This window comes from Micromys minutus, assembly GCF_963924665.1.
Source record: "Micromys minutus genome assembly, chromosome: 25".
In the NCBI taxonomy this organism is placed as follows: domain Eukaryota; kingdom Metazoa; phylum Chordata; class Mammalia; order Rodentia; family Muridae; genus Micromys; species Micromys minutus.
The window spans coordinates 15,229,953-15,249,059 of NC_137960.1; the positions used below are offsets into that span (position 1 = coordinate 15,229,953).

Here is a 19,107-nt window from a genome sequence, read left to right on the forward strand (position 1 = left end):
GTTCCTTTCCCAGGTACAGACCACATGGAGACTGAGCTCCACGGCTGACTGGCTGTCACGAACAGCTACACCCATAGAGGAGCAGGCCACCTGATACACAAAGTTGAAGACTCAGGGAGGACACAGGATGAATCATTAACACAGCTTCCTCTAAGCCAACTGTCATCAACCTTTGGGTAGAGAGACCTCTTTGGGGGTTAAATGACCCTTTCACAGGGTCGCTGAAGGCCCTGAGAGAACATTTATTTACAGTCAGATGTACAACAGTAGCAAAAGTACAGTTATAAAGTAGCAACAAAAAGAATTCATTGGGGAGGGGAGGTCACCAGGGCATGAGGAAGTGGATTAAAGGGTCCCAGCCTTTAGGCAGGTTGAGAACAACTGCTTTAAGCCTTATTAAAACCAGCTAGACGGTGCTGACGGCTCCTCTGAGCCAGCCTTTTCTGTCTGGGGGTGAGTCCCACTAACATTCACAAATGGCTTCAGGGAGACCCACAGGCCTTTCAGAGACCAAGCCATACAGCAAGTGCCAAGGATAAAAACAGAGCACCCTCCCCTCAGAGCCTCCTAGCCAAGCAAATGAGAAAGAGAAGGGGGGAACTGGTTGCTCTGGGAAGAGACAAAAGAACAAGCAGTCTACCCAGCCCAAAACAAACTGGCACCCCAGAACATTTTGATCCAGCTTACCCGGTTTCATGGAGCATCTACAAGCAGTCATCTGAGACACACCTCAGGATTACTTGGATTGAAAAAAAATTTTCAGGACTACAGTCTAGTCCTCAAAAGACAGAGAGAACCACCCAGTGCTGGCAGCGTAGGCGGTGGCACCTACGGACTCATCCCCAGCGGGCTGGGACACAATGAAGACAAAAGGGATTTTGCAGGTGTGATGATGCCAGGAATCCAGGACTGGTGAGATAATCCTGGATCATCGGGGCAAGTGTAAGATACAAGGGTGAGTCAGAGTGCAAAGGGAAGCAGAACAGGAGAGAACATGAATGTGACATCCCCACAAGGAAGAGTCACAGCAGAGGCACACGGATGGAGCCTCACGCAAGATGCCCCGACACCCGCAGAGGCACGCGGTGCTACTTGGAAGCTCCACCTGTCCGACCTCTGGCCTCCAGAGCTGGAAGACCAAGAACTGTCTATCCTTGGTACAGCAAAAAGGAGAAAGAACATGTCACACTTTTGAAGGCCTCCAAGATCTTGATATACCATCCAAGAGAGAACACTGAACTACCAGTTGGAATGCACCTTCGGGGGACGGGAAGGAGGAGCTGAGACCATCAGTATGCAGTCTACCGAGTGGGCTGGCCCACTCAGGACCTGCCCAATGCGCCTGTGCACACGGAGACTCACGAATGCACTGTACTGCAGCCGGGACACAACAGCAAACAGAAAGGGTCCCTGGGGCTGGTGAGATGGCCACCAAGCCTGCTAGACTGACCTGGATCCCTTCAACCTACACAGTGAGAGGAGACAACCCACCCCCACACGCTGGTCTCTGACCAACACGTGAGCTCCAGGCCACGTGCACACGCAGTAATGAATGGACATAGTAAGAATGTTTTGAAAAGGGATCCTTTGAGCAGACCATTTCACGTATGGGGTAGTCAACCTTTACACAGGAGCCAAGGCAGCTGTGACAACCTGGAGAAGAACTCTAAGACAAGCTTGTTTGGAAGAGAGATGCAGGGAGAGGTGCTTACTGTGTGGCTCCCCGTATGAAGCAATTGTGCATGCGCAGACTGCTCACCTGGCAGTAACGGAGAAAGGGAAGACCTTCCCCAGGGAATACTACCTCAAGGAAGTAAATGTCTGCAGCCAAACCTCGGACCCCTAAAAGTGCAGGGAAACCTAGACAGGCTCAGCAACCCAGCACCTTGATTTCTACAACACCTTGGCCTTTTTCAAAATAGTAAGTATTCATTTCAGAGGCATTTGTTCAACAAATACCACGTGCAAACACCATCTAAGATTAAACTCAGCAATAGGGAAGGCATCAGGAAGGCAAACACCCTTCGCTCACGGTCCTGGCTTCATAGTGCCAAAGTGCAGTGAGGGCCCCTGCGTGGGTTGCCCCTGCGTGGCTTTATTAGTATTCATTGGTATCATGCACATAAACATGGTCGCAAAGGTCACCCAGCCTAACGGCCACTTCTAATTGTCAGTTTGATGACAGTCTAGAACTGTAACAGGCAGAGATGAAAACATTCTAAAGAAACACTTCTGTCTTTCTACCAGGCTACTGAGGCACTGGATACCCACAAAGCCATAACTTTCCCCCAAGAATCTCAGACTGGAAGGAGGAAAAGGGGACAGGCAGAGAGAATCTGTCTCCCTGGAAGAAACTTCAAGTGTACAGGCTGAGACTGAAACCTGGACAAAGATGGGTCCATGAGGAGGAGGACGCGAGGGAGGAGGAGCTACCGTGCGCACATGGCCAGGAGAAACAGCTAGTAGTTGAGGGAACACCGCTTGGGGGAGGGAGGTGGGTAGCCAGGTCAGCAGTTAGAAAAGCAGATTAAGGGTTATGCCCCACCCCAGTAATTGTCAAGCCAAATAAGAGAGTCACAGTCGGAGTCTCGTGTTTTTAAAGTAGTGGGGGATAAATTAAGTTGGTTCTCCTACACTAACCCCAAACCAGACTTGAGGGGTTGCTGGATCTGTTGCCCTCTTCCCGGTGTGGCCGGTGACTACATCTTCCCTTTCTGCTTCCCACTGTTAATGTGGCTTTTTTACTGCCTCAGAGGACAGATTTGGGGGTTACAGGTTGTGGCTAACCTCCTAGCCCCCACCAGCCAAACCAAATAAGATAATAACACGGAAATGGGCCTCAGCAAAGTGTTCTGAGATTGCCTTAATTATATTAATTGACGTGGGAAGGCATGCGCTGTGAGCAGCTCCATTCCCAATCAGCTTTCCTGAGGGATGTGGCCCATGCAGGCCCTACTCTGCTGCAGTGGACAAGGCCCACACACAAGTACAGACAGCGTGACCGGGTTCAGCGAGTTAAATAAAACTCAGAATCAAAGTTGGGAGTGTGGTGGTAGAGGGTGGGTGTGGGAGGAGTTGGGAAGGCTGAACAGTCATAATCAAAATACATTATATGAAATTCTCAGTTAATTAATTTTATTTGTATATATTAATATACGCCAATCATTCACATATACAAATTATGCCAAATATATTGTATGTTTATAAGTTAATAAAATATTTAAATCATATTAGGATTGATAATAAACTATATATGTACATGTGTGTAGATGTACATATATGTATGTATGTATGTATGTATGTATGTATGTATGTGTGTGTGTATGTACGTGTATGTGTGTATGTACGTATATGTGTGGATATATGCATATGTGTGGATATATGCATATGTGTGTATACAAAGCACAGGCATGCTTGTATCAACTGTTCTCAACCATGGATGTGATATGACCAGTTCCCCTGACCTCCTGCTTCTGTGACCTCCCTGTTATGATGAACTGTAACCTGTGTGCCAAATATGCATGATCTTCCTAAGGTCAGGAATTTATCCCAGCAACAGAGGAAATAAGACACCTAGGCTCCTGCTCACCTAGGGACTCCCTTTTGAGACTACCAAAATTATCTTCAGGAGGCATTCTAAATTGTGGCCCCTCCTGCCATGACGTTTCCGTTTTAAAAATACGTCCCAGAGTAAGAGGAACGCCAGTGCACATGTCTATGTGTCACTAGGAACGCCGTGACTGTGGCGACTGCAAGTCCCTTAGTGAAGCACAGGGACTGTGTCTGGTACAGGGAGGGGATGGGAGGCCACGTACGCTGTAACTGGGCGGCTCGCAGCTGCTTCTTCAGCCGCTCCACTTCGTTCTTTAAGAACCTGATATGCCTCATCATGTTCTCGGGGGAATCAATCTCCATGGAGATGTCTCTAGGCGATGGCGGGGCAGACACAGGCTGGTCTAATTTCTCCTGCAGGATTCTTCACAGAAAAGGGAGGGAAAAAAAAACACACAGTGATGAAAATCGGTCTGCAGTCAAAGAGCACACAACATCCAAGCTCAGGGCTTGCCCAACAAGCGTCCACGGGACTGACTAAAAGCCTGTTTCGCAACCTCTCTGTCCACCCTCTTATCACAGGTCAACAGGCAAAGCGGCAAAATCTCATTCCTTTTGTGGTTTTTTTTTTTGTGTGTGTCTGTGATCGCATGTCGGTGCAGGTGCACACAAACCACCCGCATGTGGAGGTCAGAAGATGATCTCATATGTGGGTTCTCCCTTCCTCCTTGGTTGCAACAAGATCTCTTCTTGTTCTCGGCTGCTAAGCAAGGCAAGCTCGCTCGAGATTCTAGGGGATCCTCCGATCTCTGCCTCCCGTCTCCAGTTACGAGTTCACAGGCACAAGCTAGCACGCCCAGCTTTCTGTGGGGTGGTGGGGATGTGAACTCAGGTCCTCACACCTCGTGCACGGAGCAGTACCTCATCCCCTGCTCCTTCCCTCTGAGTGACCCTGGCAGTCAGTGGGAACTGTTTAGTCTGTGTAAACAGGTATCTGGTTACCACACCCAGAACCCAGCAAACACAGGCTCGGCTAACGACATGGTTAGCAAGCAGGTTGCAGGGCATGGAAGGTAAGAAGAAACTGTACTCTCTTGATGCTTCGGGTGAAAGTGCTATGCCCCGACCTGGAGGATGAAGTCAGTTACTGACACTGCTAAACCTGCTTAAACCTAAAGGTTTAGCAGGAGGTTTGGAAAACGGGGCCAATGATACAAGGTTAAAAAACTAAACCTAGTAGAAATTACTTGGTCAATAACTGGTGCACCCACCTTCCCTACCAATTATCATTCAGGTAGAGGTTAGAAAGAAGCGACAGCCTTTTACCCATGAAATGACCATTTTGTACAGCTATGCTCAGTAGAACTGCACATACATAAATCCTCCAACTGCATTCCAAAAAGGCAGCCGCTAATGGCAACATCTTACCTGTAGCTGTGCCCTAGTTGAGACAGTTAACTAAGGCTGTGGTCACAAAGTAACTTTTTAATTCAGTTTATTAGAACTGCTACTTTAGTCCTGTGATCCATGCTGACTGACTATGGCTGGAGGATTTCTCCCACCGTATCTTCGGAATGCCTGGTGTTTATAATTCTACACACGAACCAGAGCACAGCACATGTACGGCACAGGCTGCTGGGAAGCAAGCAGGAGACTCTGAGGCAGGGGACTGACGACCGCCTGCAGAAGGGACTCATGTTTACCCACACAAAGCTTGGACAGGATGTTCCTGCCACTTACGAGCTCTGTTCCTTCCAACCCTAAAGGGCCGAGTGATAAAAATGTGGCCTGTGACTGCAACGAGGTAATTTCAGGAACGATTGCTGTGGGGTTACGCTTTACCAAGTATCGCAACTCACAGACATTTATTTACAGCCAGTTTTAAAAGCAGATCGTCACGTTTCCTTTAAAATTGCCCACTGAGTCAGGAAACCCTGGAGACCCAAAGTAGCTAGCAGGTGAACAGTGGCACCAAGGTTGACTCTGACTTGGCGTTAAACTAGATGAACAATCTGCACTCGAGAGGCGAAAAGCCATGCACAGAGAGGAGGCTGCTGCCGGAAAGGTCGACACTTTCCCTTTAACAATTGGGGAAAGGGCCAGAAACTGGAGAGATGGCTGCTCTTCCAGAGGTCCTGAGTTCAATTCCCAGCAACCACATGGTGGCTCAGAACCATCTGTGATGGGATCTGATGCCCTTTCTGGTGCTCCCCAAGACAGCTACAGTATACTCATATCAATAAGTTTAATTTAAAAACAGCAAAGTTAAGATGGTATGTGTTACCCAAACAATTCAAACACCCCAAAGCCATTCACAGTTAACAGACAGGAGTCTTCCAGACACATGCACTCACACACTCACACCGACAAACCTCTTTTCCGCTTCCAGCTTATCCATCCTCTTCCATAGCCGATTTACCAGCGCCTCTTGTTCTTGCTCCAGTGTGTTCTCCAGGTCAATCTTCTCCCGTCTTAACTAGAGGAGGGAAAGGGAAACAGCTTTGCTGAGAAGGCCAACGTACCCGAGCATCCTTGACTGGTTCTCACCACGAATGTGAGAGAGATGAGGGAAGTTGGCAGAAGAGCTTTGGAAAGACCAGACAGTGGATCAGACTATTTCCTACAGCCATAACCACTTCGGCAAGACAGCGAACCCAGGACCAATCACTTCCGTCATCAAACTTCTCAGTATCTCTCAAAAAGCCACTAAAACTAAATAGTTACAATCACAAACCTTGAGTCAACTATCTGTGTTCGAATCCCAGCTCCACCAACAGTTGGCTGGAAGAATAGGAGGAATTTACTAAATGAGAGTCTGAATACTTCAGAAGTATTTGGTGGCACAGCAGGGAGCTTTGTGAGGTAGAGGAGGGTTTGTGCGGGGTGGGGTGTCTTCTCTGTCTGAGGGAATGAGTTGGTGTCTAGAGGGAGTACCTGTCACCTGCTCCCAGACACATCTCAAAAATACAAAAACACTGGTCTGCCTGTAATTATCTCTCTCACGTCCTTCTCGGTTTGTTTGTATGTCCTGTTTTGCTTTAAATTCAGAGTTCCCTCAACGGGCACCCTCTAAGTGTGAGAGTAATCCAACCACAACCCGCAGCCTGCGGGACCCGTGCAGTTCATTTCAAAGCTGCTTTCTAATTAAGTCTTTCAGTGGCGGGCCCAAGTCTTCACCGGCGTTCAGCAGCTCTGGTTCTCATTTCGGGTTAATTAACGTCAAGCTGAGAGGCCTGCAATACATCCCAATTAAGCCTGGAACCTCCTCAGACTTCCTTGGTGGGTAAACTGTGTCTCTGGGACATCAGAGCCCAGCTTGTCAGGCCTGTGTGTGGAGGTACAGGAAGGACATGGAGGCCCAGCCCAATCGTGCCTGCAGCCCTCTGTTCACTTCAGAGCAGACAGAGGACCCCTGTGAGCACAGGGCCACAGGCTGAGGCAGCAGACACAATCGGAGATAGAACAGAACAGGTAGCAACCGAGGAGTCGGCTACCAGGGAGGGGACAGGGGAAGCAGCGACACCCGAATAAGAATTCCACCCTTCACACCAGGCTCGGCTGTGAGACCCCAAAATGTTCCCGTGCACTTGGCAATGGTTTAGTCTAAGCCCACTGTCGTCGGTGCCACTAAGAGAAAGTGCACTTTGAACTCCAGAGTTCAGACCCCTCCAATAACGTGGGAAGAAGCCTGTGGGAACCCAGTCCCTGCCAATCAACACATAACAAAAACTGACAGGGAGACTTCCCTACACGCAAGAGTCTGTTACAATGGAGCTCCTCTCAAAGCCCCCTGGGGGCCAGCAGGATGGCTCAAGACAACCTAGGTTTGTTCCTCAGAACCCAAATGTCCTAGAACTGACCTGACCTGCAGATTCTGTTACCTCCACACATATGCCAGGGCACATGCCATCTCCCCTCAAATTAAAAAACAAACAAAAAAAAAAAAAAACCAAAAAACAAAAGGAAACAAAAAAACAGGAAAGGTGGGGCTGGAGAGATGTCTCAGCAGTTAAGAGCACTGACTGTTCTTGCAGAGGTCCTCAGTTCAATTCCCAGTGGCTCTCAACAACCGTCTGTAATGGAATCTGATGTCCTCCTTTGGTGTGTCTGAAGATAATGACAGCGTACTCATATACATAAAATAAATAAAATCCTTTTTTAAAAGACAGATAATCTTCAAGAAGAAAGAAAGAAAAGACAAAAGGGGCTGGGAGCAGACTCTGTGGATAAAACACTTTGCAGGCCTAAGTGAGGACCACATTCTGTATACTCACCATTCATACGCCGGTCTACCTGCAACCCCAATGCTTAGGCCGTAGGAGAAGAGGTCCCTGGGGCAAGACCGCAAGCTAGACTGGACAGATCAGCCAGTTCCAGATTCAATGAGAGGGCCTGCCTCAGTAAGTAAGGTGACCAAAGAAGACTCCTGATGTTAATCCTTGACACACACATTCTCTCTCTCTCTCTCTCTCTCTCTCTCTCTCTCTCTCTCTCTCTCTCTGTGTGTGTGTGTGTGTGTGTAAGATGTGCATAAATGTGAACGTATCTGTCACAGCCTAACAAGAACCCATCCATGCAAAGAATAAATGGACTATAACCTCTTCAAACAGAAACCCTCCACCAATCAAATGCTTAGCCAGGATTCTTCTATTCCAGCTTAGCTGAGAAGATGACAAAGCCTAAACAAACCAGAGGGGATGCAGTTGCCACCCCCCAGTTTCCTCAGAGCAGCTTCCAGCTGAATGTCATACTGGCCCAGCCTTCTTCAATCACTATTCCCTCTACTATCATGGATGCCCAGGTACCCGTGACGCTGACGAGCAGTGTATCAGAACCATGCCGTGTTTAGAAAATGATCCATTCAAACCAGGCACGGCTGTGCACTTCACTGCTGGAGCAGGGGCCGCCGGTCTTCCTTTGCTGGAGGCTAATCCAACTTCTGCACACAGTAGCTCTGGGGATTCAAGAGGATTCAAGAGAGCTGCTGTCCATTCAAAAAAGCCCTTGCTCTGCCGCATACCCCTCAAGGGTTAAACCTGCAGAGGCAGGCAGAACCCAGGCCTCTCTCTGCTGGTTTCTGGGTTATGACCCAGCACCAGCAACTCTTCTCCTAGCTGGGAACACCTACCTCTGACTCTGGCCCTTGCTTTCTGGAAAACAGTCCTTAGGAAAATAAATAAATAAACAAAACAGAAACACAAGCTGTCTGTGTTAGGCTAGATTAAGGCTCCCACCCCCAAGTGATTAACCAATCAGCAACTACTTTCAGAACTAAGAACAGATCCTACAGCCCCACCCCCAGCACCCCCCAAGCTCACACATGGAGGCTTTCCAAAAGTCAGCCAGCAAAGGAGGGGGAAGGATGGCCACTTTCAAGTCCCAGAAGTTACAACCACTACTGAGGACTTATGTACTCCAGGAACAGGAAATGTTTCTGTTTCTGCACCAAGGGGAGGAAGGGAGGGAGGGAAAGAGGGAAGGAAGGTTGGGGGGGGTGATACTAGAACCAACTATGTAGCATGATAAACAGTCCTCAGGATAAAATGGTTGTCTCTCTGCCGCTTCCTAATTTACCAAGTTTTTTTTTTTAATGAACATCTATTTTTGTCATTAAAAAGACATTTAAAGTCATCAAGGCAATGGTAGCAAATGTCAGGAACCAGCACTTAGGAGGCAGAGGTGGGCGGATCTCTGTGAGTTCAAGGTCAGTCTGGTCTACAGAGCAAGCTCCAGGACAGCCTTTTGACTAAGTGATTACTGTGGATGGGAAAGCAGGTTGCACGGCGCCGACTGTACGTTTTACAGCAGGATGGGCAGGGGAGAGGGTTCAGTGCTAAGAGCACTTGCTGCTCAGGCCTGAAGACCTGAGCTCAGTCCCCAGCACCCATTTCTGATGCTCACAACCCCACACCTACAGCTTCAGGGAATCCTTAGTCACTCCACGCACATGCACATAAATACGTTTTTTTAAAAAGCCAGTGGGCAAGTCCTCAGAGAAATCACGTGAATGTCAGTTCATGCGGTGTTGGGGGCTGGGCGTCAAAGGACCTGCAGGAGTCAGTTCTCTCCCTCCGAGGTGCAAGTCTGGGGACTGAACCTGGCTCACCCAGTCCTCTTAACTGGAAGCCATCTTGCTAGCCCTAAAATGATGCTCCTAAGGAAAATCTGAGACGCACTAACCCTTTCCAAATTTTCATGGGAGGGTAATGGATTATCACCATAATGCAAACACTGAGTTTCGAAACCTCCATCTAGTTGTTTGAAAGTGATCTTCAAAAACACACATGGAGGTCACGGGATTTTATTGCCTTAATGCAGCTCAGTGCTCAATAGACAACTAATCTCATTCGTGCCACAGACTCTCTCCTGACAAGGTCGGTCCTTCCAGCTGCTGGAATCCACAAGGATTCAGTCAGTTCGAACAGGATCCTAAGGGACTGGTCCTGTGGATTCAACAAACACTTTGTTCCCCACCAACAAAAAAGCCAAGGGCTCCATCCGCTCTCGTGCTAAGTCACATGGACGCGCTGACCTCTAGGTAACTCACTACAAAGCATGCACTCTGGTCGGTAGGCGGTCGAGTCGTGGGTCGGCCATTCCGTTTTTTACTGTGACCTTATTATCTTCCAGACAACAGAAAGGGTGGTCTGGGGCACCCAAAGAATCCCAATTCTAAGAGCAAGAATCCCAAACGTAAACTGACTCACTATTAAACATTTCCATGTTTTGCCTAAAAAATGAACAGTTAGGAGTCTAGGGAGTAGGCTAGTTGGGAGAAAGGAGGGGGTTGATTAATAGGAAAGGGGGTTTGTTAAGGAAAGGTGAGAGGGATATAGGACACTGGCAGAGATGGATGGAATGGAGTTGCAGGAAGGCGGGCTCCTAGTTGAGGAGAGAGCAAGGCGGGTGATACAGATTGTGGATTCTGTACAAGAAATTGCCAAGGAACAAAAAAGGTTAATCAGTAAGAAACACTGCAAACAAAACCTTTTCCTAAGGATTCAGACTCTGTGGTCCATGCAGCTTTCTGCAGCTGTAGATGGCACAGGACCCTGGGGCACTGTCCATAAAGCTGGGCTCTTATCAAGTCCTGTGAGTCACCTGCTAGGATTAGTGACTGAGAGTAACACTGTGGGACGCTGTCAGCACCGAGGCCTGGCCAGGTCCTGGGACAGCTAAATGACTAACCATAATGACAAGCCCATGCCTTCAAAATCCCACTGCATTTCCTGTGAGCAAGAGGAAGAATTCGTTTATCACCTTCCCCGGCTCCTCTGTTCTCAGGATGGCTTTGCAGAGCCTGCTGACGCCCTGGCCTGGAGCAGCCTCTCCCACTCCCGACTGTCACGACACTGGATTCCCTGAGCAAGGCTGGACGTGGGTGTTTCTCTCTAGCCAACCTGTGTCTGTCTTTTGTGTCTCCATCTCTGTGTGTTCCCAGTCTTCTCTGCTGCCTAGTGATCGCTTCCCTCCACTGCTCAGCTCCTCCTTCCTCCCTGACCCCTGGGGACCACTTGTCATACAAGAACGAGGCTCCAGTCCAGACACCTCCTGCCGTCTTTCCTGGCAGACGGTGAGAGATGAACACATGAACTCATACAGGCTCATGCTGTCCAATCCATACACCACGGTACAGGCAAAAACTAAGTACAACAAGACGGAGCCAGGTCACCACGACCTACCAGGAGAGAATTCTCAGAACGTGAAGTGTGGACGAGCAGGCTGAGGGAGAAAACAAGACATCTGTTGCTCGTGTTCCTGCAAACAGGGAGTTCCAGATACCCAGAGGGACAGCTGACAACTTCCTAAGATTTCATTTTATTATGTGTGGTCACACTTATGTCTGTGTAGTTTGTACTGATGTTTGTGTGTGTATGTGTGTGTGGGGGGGTGTCCACAGAGACCAGAAATGGGTGTTGGATCCCTCGGCTGGAGGTACAGGGGTTTGTGAGTCAGCTGCCTTATGTGGGTGATGGGATTTGAACTCAGCCCTCTGGATTAAGTAGCAAGGGCTCCTAACTGCTGAATGTTCTCTCCCGCCCATCAACCCTGGTTGTTCAAAGGCAGCTGCTGTGATTCCTGGGGGGGGGTGGGGGGGGGAGATTATCTCCAGGGACAGTATTCCCTGGATGAGTCAAGTTTCTGCTCCCTTGACACTCTACAGAGCTTATGCTATAGAAACTGAGCCAAGTGTTGAATGTTACAGAAAACACTAGGATTGAAATATTTCATCCTCCAGAAAAGCTCTTTAAGCAGGAACTACATCCAGGGGAATGCATTTTTTATGACAGTTTCCCAAGCTAAGTACAGAAGGCCCTAATAAACTGGGAAGCTGGGCTTCATCTCAGTAGAGCTATGCCTAAATGGGGCTGGGGGCAGGCTGGGATAGTTGTGCCCACTTAGGATGCAGGAAGCAGACTCTGACAGCATCCCATACAGACACACAGGAACCACCACAGAGTCGACCACAGAGCTGCTCAGGTGATCCCAGAGACTCAGAAGAAACCAGAACATCCCTCCCAAACACTGTAAGATTACCTGTTATGATACATTTCTCCATTTTAAGTAAAGTACAATCCTGACATGTCTCAGTTCAGACTCCTTTCCACCAAGAGGCTCTGAGAGGCACACCCTGCTGGAAATTCTTTCCTAGCAAGCTGCATGTTTATAGATGGAATGTGCACCTTGGGCTGTTACTCAAGTCTAGCCTGACAGATAGTGGGTACCCCGTTCCTGCCCATCCCTGCTCCAGCCTTGCCTCCTTAAACCCATTTTTGTGTAAATTTCATCCGGGATTGAAACATTTCATCCTCCAGGAAAGCTCTTTAAGCACAACTCAATAGTTTCAGGAAGTCCCTGAAACCGACCACATTCATGAGAGCCCTCCCTGCCAGAGTAAACAATGAAGAGTTCCCCTACAAAGGTACCCCCTCTATGGGAACCAAGCTTCAAAGAACACTTGAGACTAGTCCAGATGTCTGTAAGAAGCAGAAACCAGCTGACCTGCCTGGGAGAGGCAGTTTGGATCAGAGTCACTTAGAAAGAACATGCTGCAACCTGTTGAGCTGCCTGCGGGCTTGTCAGTGTGCTCCAAGTTTCCAGCTTCTGTGTGCTGTCACCCATGCTAGGCTAACCTTGGTGATCAAGCTGTCTTTGAGTTATTTCTGCCCCCATAAGTAACCCCTCATCCACACTCCTATAACAACTATAAAATACACTGCTTCACAAGGTGAACGCTGGTGATATCAGCATTTTGGTCTTCCCTGAGTTCCCTATCTGGGCTGAGTGAACAAGCGTTTTGTGTCTCCCTTTCCTGGAAGAGGTCTGATACACAAGGCTACTTTCTCCACCTCCCCAGAGACTGTGTGTGAGGCCATAGCTCTTTCCTGCTGAAGCCAGCTCTGTGTCTCCACCTTGTGGCCACAACTGGAGAATCAGGTCACAGCCTATGAACACACACAGGGTAGAAGCTGCTTTAAATGTGGTTAGCCAGCATAAAAGGCAGTCTCAAAAACGCAATACTGTGAGAAGCCTGCTGGGTGAGCGCCCTGCTGAGCGAGCCCCCTGCTCTCTTAATTAAATGGCTTAGATGCCTGGGACTTGCATCATGGATTAAAACACAAATCCTCAATCTTTATGGGGTGGCTTTTCTTATCATGGCAATGGTATAGGCAAATATGGGAACCAGTGTTTTTAAATTGAGGACAAGAGTCTTCTAAAACTTACGTATTACACCTAAGTTTGAAAGGTGTTCGACAGAAACAGAGCGCTCTAGGTGTGCTTACGGAATACCTACCCCTTGGAAACCCAGACACAGAAAGAAGGGGTAAGGATGTTTTCAAAGAAATCATCCCGTACCACGAAACCCAGTGACTACCAGTCTCTTTTGGTACCTCTGTGTATGGATAACAAGACAATATACCCAACAATGTTCCCACCCTGGTTTCAACTCAGGCAAATTGTTCTATCTAGAGCTACAGGGGGCTGGAGAGATGGGTCAGTGGCTAAGAGCACCTGTTGCTCTTCTAGAGGATCTGGGTTGAGCTCCCAGCCTCGCTTGGTGCTTCACCATCTGTAATTCCCATCACCTGGGATAGATGCTCTCTCTGACCTCTGCAGGTACCATGCACATCAACAGCACACGGACGTGCATGAAGGAAAAACACTCCACGACTCAGACACAGGGATGGACAAACAGAAAACACAGAGACTAAGAGATCGGAGTGCTCGCTCGTTCAGAGAGCCTCGCCAAATCACTAGACAGAGCTGGGACGTCTTAACACACCTGCTCAGCTTTTTGTGGAAACCCGTAGCAGCACACCACAGACCCCTTTAAGTGTCTTAGAGAAATGTCCTTTCAGGCTACTGAGGGGGAAAAAGCACCAGAGATCACAAGTCCGGAGTCACCGCAGACCCAACAGAGGGATGATGGCCACCACGGCTGTGTTTGACAGAGTGGAAGGACCAGCATGTTCCTCTAAGGCTAGCTCTAGAACGGACACCTGCACCAGCCTGTGAGGCACACGAACGCTGGAGCCTGACTAGTTTTGTACCCCCCAGTCTGCCGTCCAAGTTTCAGTTTTTCCTGTTGCGAATGGAGACCGTCTATCGGGGTCACCCTACGTAGTGACTGACCCCCGACACCACCCCCCGAGGAGCTGAATCAGTCTACCGCTCTGTTATCCGTCTCTACAAGGCTGACCGAGTGGAGCCTGCTCCCTGTTCCTGTGAGAGCATTGTGGGAAGATGTCCATCATTTCATCTCAAGGACCCTTGAAAGCAGCATTTAGTTCCTACAAGACCCCTTCACTCTCTCACCCACCCCCAACCCACTTCACAGAAAAGGACTTCCCACTATAAATCGGGAGCTCACCCACACAGCTCCTGAGACAGCAACTGTGGCTAAAGACGGAGAATGAACGGGAGCTCTGTGAACTTACCAATGCTCCCTTCCACTCCCTGGTGCCTCCCAAGGTGGCTTACAGAGGAAGCCAGCGAGCTCCGGCTCACCTGCTCTAAGGTGAGTTGCTTGGAGATGGTGTCATTCTCCAGCTTTTTGATCTTCTTCATCAGCTTGTTGACCTGGAACTCCTGTTCCTGCTCCAGATGCTGCTCCAGCTCCGCTTTCTCATGCTGCAGCTGAAAGAACAAGTGTGGGGACAGTGAGCGACTCAGACGCCACAGACGCCGTGCGAGATCCGTGCGCCACTAGGAAGCTGCTCCTAAGTACAGCAGTGCCGCCTGGGCTCGCACATGCACAACTGCTTTGGGGTAAACGCCAGGCATCATTCGGGAAGCAAATATCAGACCATAGTCAAACACTGGTATCTACCCTGGAAGGGTTACGTGGATGTCTCTGTGGACAGGAATTTGGAATCTGGGGGATGGGTAAAAGGCACGCTTTAGAACATACTGCAGTCTCTTTTAAGTTGCACGCCATGGACAGAAAGGTTGGGCACACGCATGCCCACAGCGTGTGGAAGTCCAAAGACAACTTTCAAGAGCTGGTTAAGATCTCTTCTTCTACCTTGAGGCTTAGGAATGAACTGTCATCACCCAGCTTTTGTGACAGGGGTCCTTTGTCCCTTCAGCCACCTCATCGGTCAGAGGAATTTTCCAGGTGGAAGTGTCACACGGCCAGTCATTAAATTAACTGTGAGCTCCTCAGATTTGCATCATGTCTGTAAGAACCAGATGTCACAATCCAAAAATACACTTAGCAAATTATCCGGAATTATGCTATTTCCCAAGGTGCACGTAAGCTGGTGTTGGCGAAAATCACCAACATTAGTTCTCTTTGCATAATGAAATCATCCATCACGATGCCTCCTACCGTCTTGCTGAAGAATCCAGGGTGTGGGGGTGGGGGTGGGACAGAGCTTCATATATACCATTAAAAGTGAGAGCTATGATGTTACAAGTAAAAATTTTACATAATTTATATACGAAAAAATCAACTTTCAAAACCAAAAGGAAATTAAAAAAAAAAAAAAGAGGGAGTCACGAGAGGCCAGAGTTTTCACTAATAACCAGCCATGATTTCCAACTAATAACCAGGCATGTTTTCTGGCACTCTTGTGGGGACGGGGGGAGGGGGGGGATGTGACACAGACACTAATCACCAGTGGGAGTTCGCTCGCTGCTTCAGAACCCAGGAGAGACAAAGAGAAGGGGCTAAGGCAATGAAGCGTGCGGAAGCAGGAGCACCAGGCCTCTCAGGTTCACTCTCGTATACAGAACAGGCCATCAGGAGGACAACGCACCGGACAGCAACAGAGCTAGCGGAACACATCCTGCTCTTCACCCCACAACAAACTTCAGACACACAAGGGAGGCCTGTCCCTAGACTCTGCCCCCAGGGGTGCCTACTCGAGAGTCAAATGGTTAAATCCAAGAAACATTAGGCCGGCTGGCCTCCCTCAGGAAGATGCTGCAAGTGACCCTTGCCACATTAGCCAAGGGGGAATAAACACTCATCTTTTTGGCGGGAATTCTGCTACTCAGAGAGTGCGTGCTCTGTTTAAAGGCACCTTTTAACCCGGTCATCTTCTATCATGGGGCATGTTAACTAGCGCAGCTGATGTACCCTCTCCAAAACCAAGCTGGTTATTAGCAAGGGCCACCTTCACCAAATACTACGATTCTAGGCACGTGTGTGATGCGTGGTGTATGGGTATGAAGCCGGTGACAGGGAAACACACCGTCAACATTAGGCCCGTCTGAGCGAAAGGCAAGAGGTACTTGAGTTATAAATTCTTTAATCTATTTACATAAAGGTGTTTCTAAATATATCTCCCGACACATTTTTCAACTGCCAACGTTTTATTAGCCAGAGTATGGTTGCTTCTGCCCCAGGTAAATTAAAACAATAAAGAATGGAATCTAACTGGGAAAAGCTTCTGGCCCAACAAGAATCATCTGTCAGAGAATGTTAATCCAAGAACAGAGAGGCTCTAGCTGATGGCAGGAAGTCATATTTAGACAGATGTTCTGCTGCTGCCAATAACCGGGGAGGTATTTCCGCTAACAACTGCTCGGTGAACTAGGAACAAAGGCACTGGTAGCTGTGTGTCTTAGGTTTCCTCTGAAGGAGCTATATGCCCTAAGGAAAACCGGACCATAAACTGATCATTCCGAGGACAAGGTCCCCAGGTTGCACTAACCATTCAGAGGCTACCCTGAGCTGGAGGGTCTGAACTGTCACTGTCCCCCAGGGAGAGAGCAGAAGATAAAATACGGTTCAAAGAGAGAAGCACAGGAATGTCCTACTCCCTCGAGGCGATATGGATAAAGATGAAGTGGGGAGGAGGGGAAAAATGGGGGAGGGGAGAGTAGAGAGGTAGAGAAGGGAGCAAAAAGAGGTGAGGAGGGAGCAGGGAGAGGGGAGGAGGAAAGAAGAAGAGAGGAGGAGGGAAGGAGAGGAGGGAGCAGGGAGAGGGGAGGAGGGAGCAGGGAGAGGGGAGGAGGGAGCAGGGAGAGGGGAGGAGGGAGCAGGGAGAGGGGAGGAGGGAGCAGGGAGAGGGGAGGAGGGAGCAGGGAGAGGGGAGGAGGGAGCAGGGAGAGGGGAGGAGGGAGCAGGGAGAGGGGAGGAGGGAGCAGGGAGAGGGGAGGAGGGAGCAGGGAGAGGGGAGGAGGGAGCAGGGAGAGGGGAGGAGGGAGCAGGGAGAGGGGAGGAGGGAGCAGGGAGAGGGGAGGAGGGAGCAGGGAGAGGGGAGGAGGGAGCAGGGAGAGGGGAGGAGGGAGCAGGGAGAGGGGAGGAGGGAGCAGGGAGAGGGGAGGAGGGAGCAGGGAGAGGGGAGGAGGGAGCAGGGAGAGGGGAGGAGGGAGCAGGGAGAGGGGAGGAGGGAGCAGGGAGAGGGGAGGAGGGAGCAGGGAGAGGGGAGGAGGGAGCAGGGAGAGGGGAGGAGGGAGCAAGGAGAGGGGAGGAGGGAGCAAGGAGAGGGGAGGAGGGAGCAGGGAGAGGGGAGGAGGGAGCAGGGAGAGGGGAGGAGGGAGCAGGGAGAGGGGAGGAGGGAGCAGGGAGGTGGAAGGAAAAGGCAGGGAGGTCAGAGGTGGGAGGAGGGAGGGGAGAGGTGGACGGGGTGCAGATGGTGCTTTTAAAGAACTACAATTTGCCCCAGATACTCTGCCTGAGATAAAAGTTATAAATTCTGTTTCGGGAAGAGTCAGGCTGAGTGTCGCTAACCTAAAAACCCTCCAATTCTTCAAAACCTGAAGCTCTTTGAGCGCTGACAGAACCCTACCTGTAAAGAAGTGTCACATGCCCCTCATGTCAGAGAAAACCACAGGTGTACTAAACACTGGAACTGCATGCAGCTTGCGTGTAACAGGCACACTGTGTGAAGATAATCTAAGGAGTCTTGGGTCTAGACGTTGAGTACCTGTGTCCAAGAATGCCTCTGTGAGGTATAATCCAAACTCCTAAAACGTCTGAAATTCCCCCCCACTTCATGTCACAAGCATTTCAACCCATCCTCATGTTAATTCAAGCCAATCTGGGCTTGAATGGAAACCCGGAATCTACCTGTTGGTTTAAACCACAGCCCAGGACACTATGACTCCCCCCAACCCCATCCTCTTAGGGAATCCTGCTGGAGGCAGACCTGAGACCTGGCACCAAAATGAGCTCCAAGATCCTCTCTGTCTCCAAATAAGGGTGAGAACTTCAAATCCATCCAACCTCATATGAGCCCTTTCCATGCTGATAGTAAGGACACAATACCAAGCAAAGCTAGCAGGAGAACTCTCCGGTATGCCTGAAACCAAGTGCCTGCTTCCTTAATGCATCACTACTAAGTGGATGAAAAGGGTTGTCTGGAATTAAAGAGTTTAGAGGCTGAGATGTCGCAGCAGTTAAGACTGCTTACTGCTCTTGCAAAGACCAGACCTCTGTCCCCAGCACCCACATGGTGGCTCAGAACCAACTCCAACTCCAAGGGGTCGGGTGCCAGGTTCGGACCTTCCCAGGTTGTGTGTGCATGTAATACACATACAAGCACTCAGGTGTGCGCACACATATGCATAAAACAACTTTTACTATCAAGGGTTTAAAGGAGCCTCTACAGCAGGCCATCCAAGGATTATGGAGTGGTTCATAACAGTTGTGGCATGTACTATTAACAAGAGCAAATCTACAGTCCTGGAATCATATTACATAACGGATGTCTGCCTCGCAGGTTCTACCTTAAGATAGGGTCCCAGTTGCTCCGAGGTCGCCTTTGAACACGTAAGCCTCCTGCCCCAGCCTCTGGAGCTGGGTGACAAGCCTGCAAACCAAAAGACCTTGTGCTCTCAAAAGAATTTGCTACAACAGGTTGAAAAGCTGCAACCACTCACCCTGGGTACCGTGTGCCCGCACATGCCACAGGTGCCCCCATGGGCTGCAGCTGGGCAGCCCTCTCTACGATGATGTCCTCAGCCAGGTCGCAGGCTGCACAGCAATGCCGGTGGGTCTTCCCTTGTCTCTCTTCAGCCCTCACCAGCTTCCTCAAGGAGACCTGGGGTGCTCTACTCAACAGGAACCCCTCCTCTTTGTATTCAACTTCCTGTTCCCCA

The 19,107-nt window shown here is 49.5% G+C and overlaps 1 protein-coding gene across 5 annotated transcripts in view; it reads right to left on the reverse strand.

The window, feature by feature from the left end:
* The window catches only part of CCDC6 (coiled-coil domain containing 6), an 88,425-nt gene that overhangs the window by 24,074 nt on the left and 45,244 nt on the right, over positions 1 to 19,107 (reverse strand). For all 5 annotated transcript variants that reach the window (XM_080938114.1, XM_080938112.1, XM_080938111.1 and 2 more), the window contains exons 3-5: positions 14,563 to 14,691; positions 5,925 to 6,028; positions 3,816 to 3,976 (exon numbers count right to left, since the gene is read on the reverse strand). In XM_080938114.1, the coding sequence (XP_080794240.1) occupies positions 3,816 to 3,976; positions 5,925 to 6,028; positions 14,563 to 14,691 (394 nt within the window). The remainder of the gene's footprint in view (positions 1 to 3,815; positions 3,977 to 5,924; positions 6,029 to 14,562; positions 14,692 to 19,107) is intronic.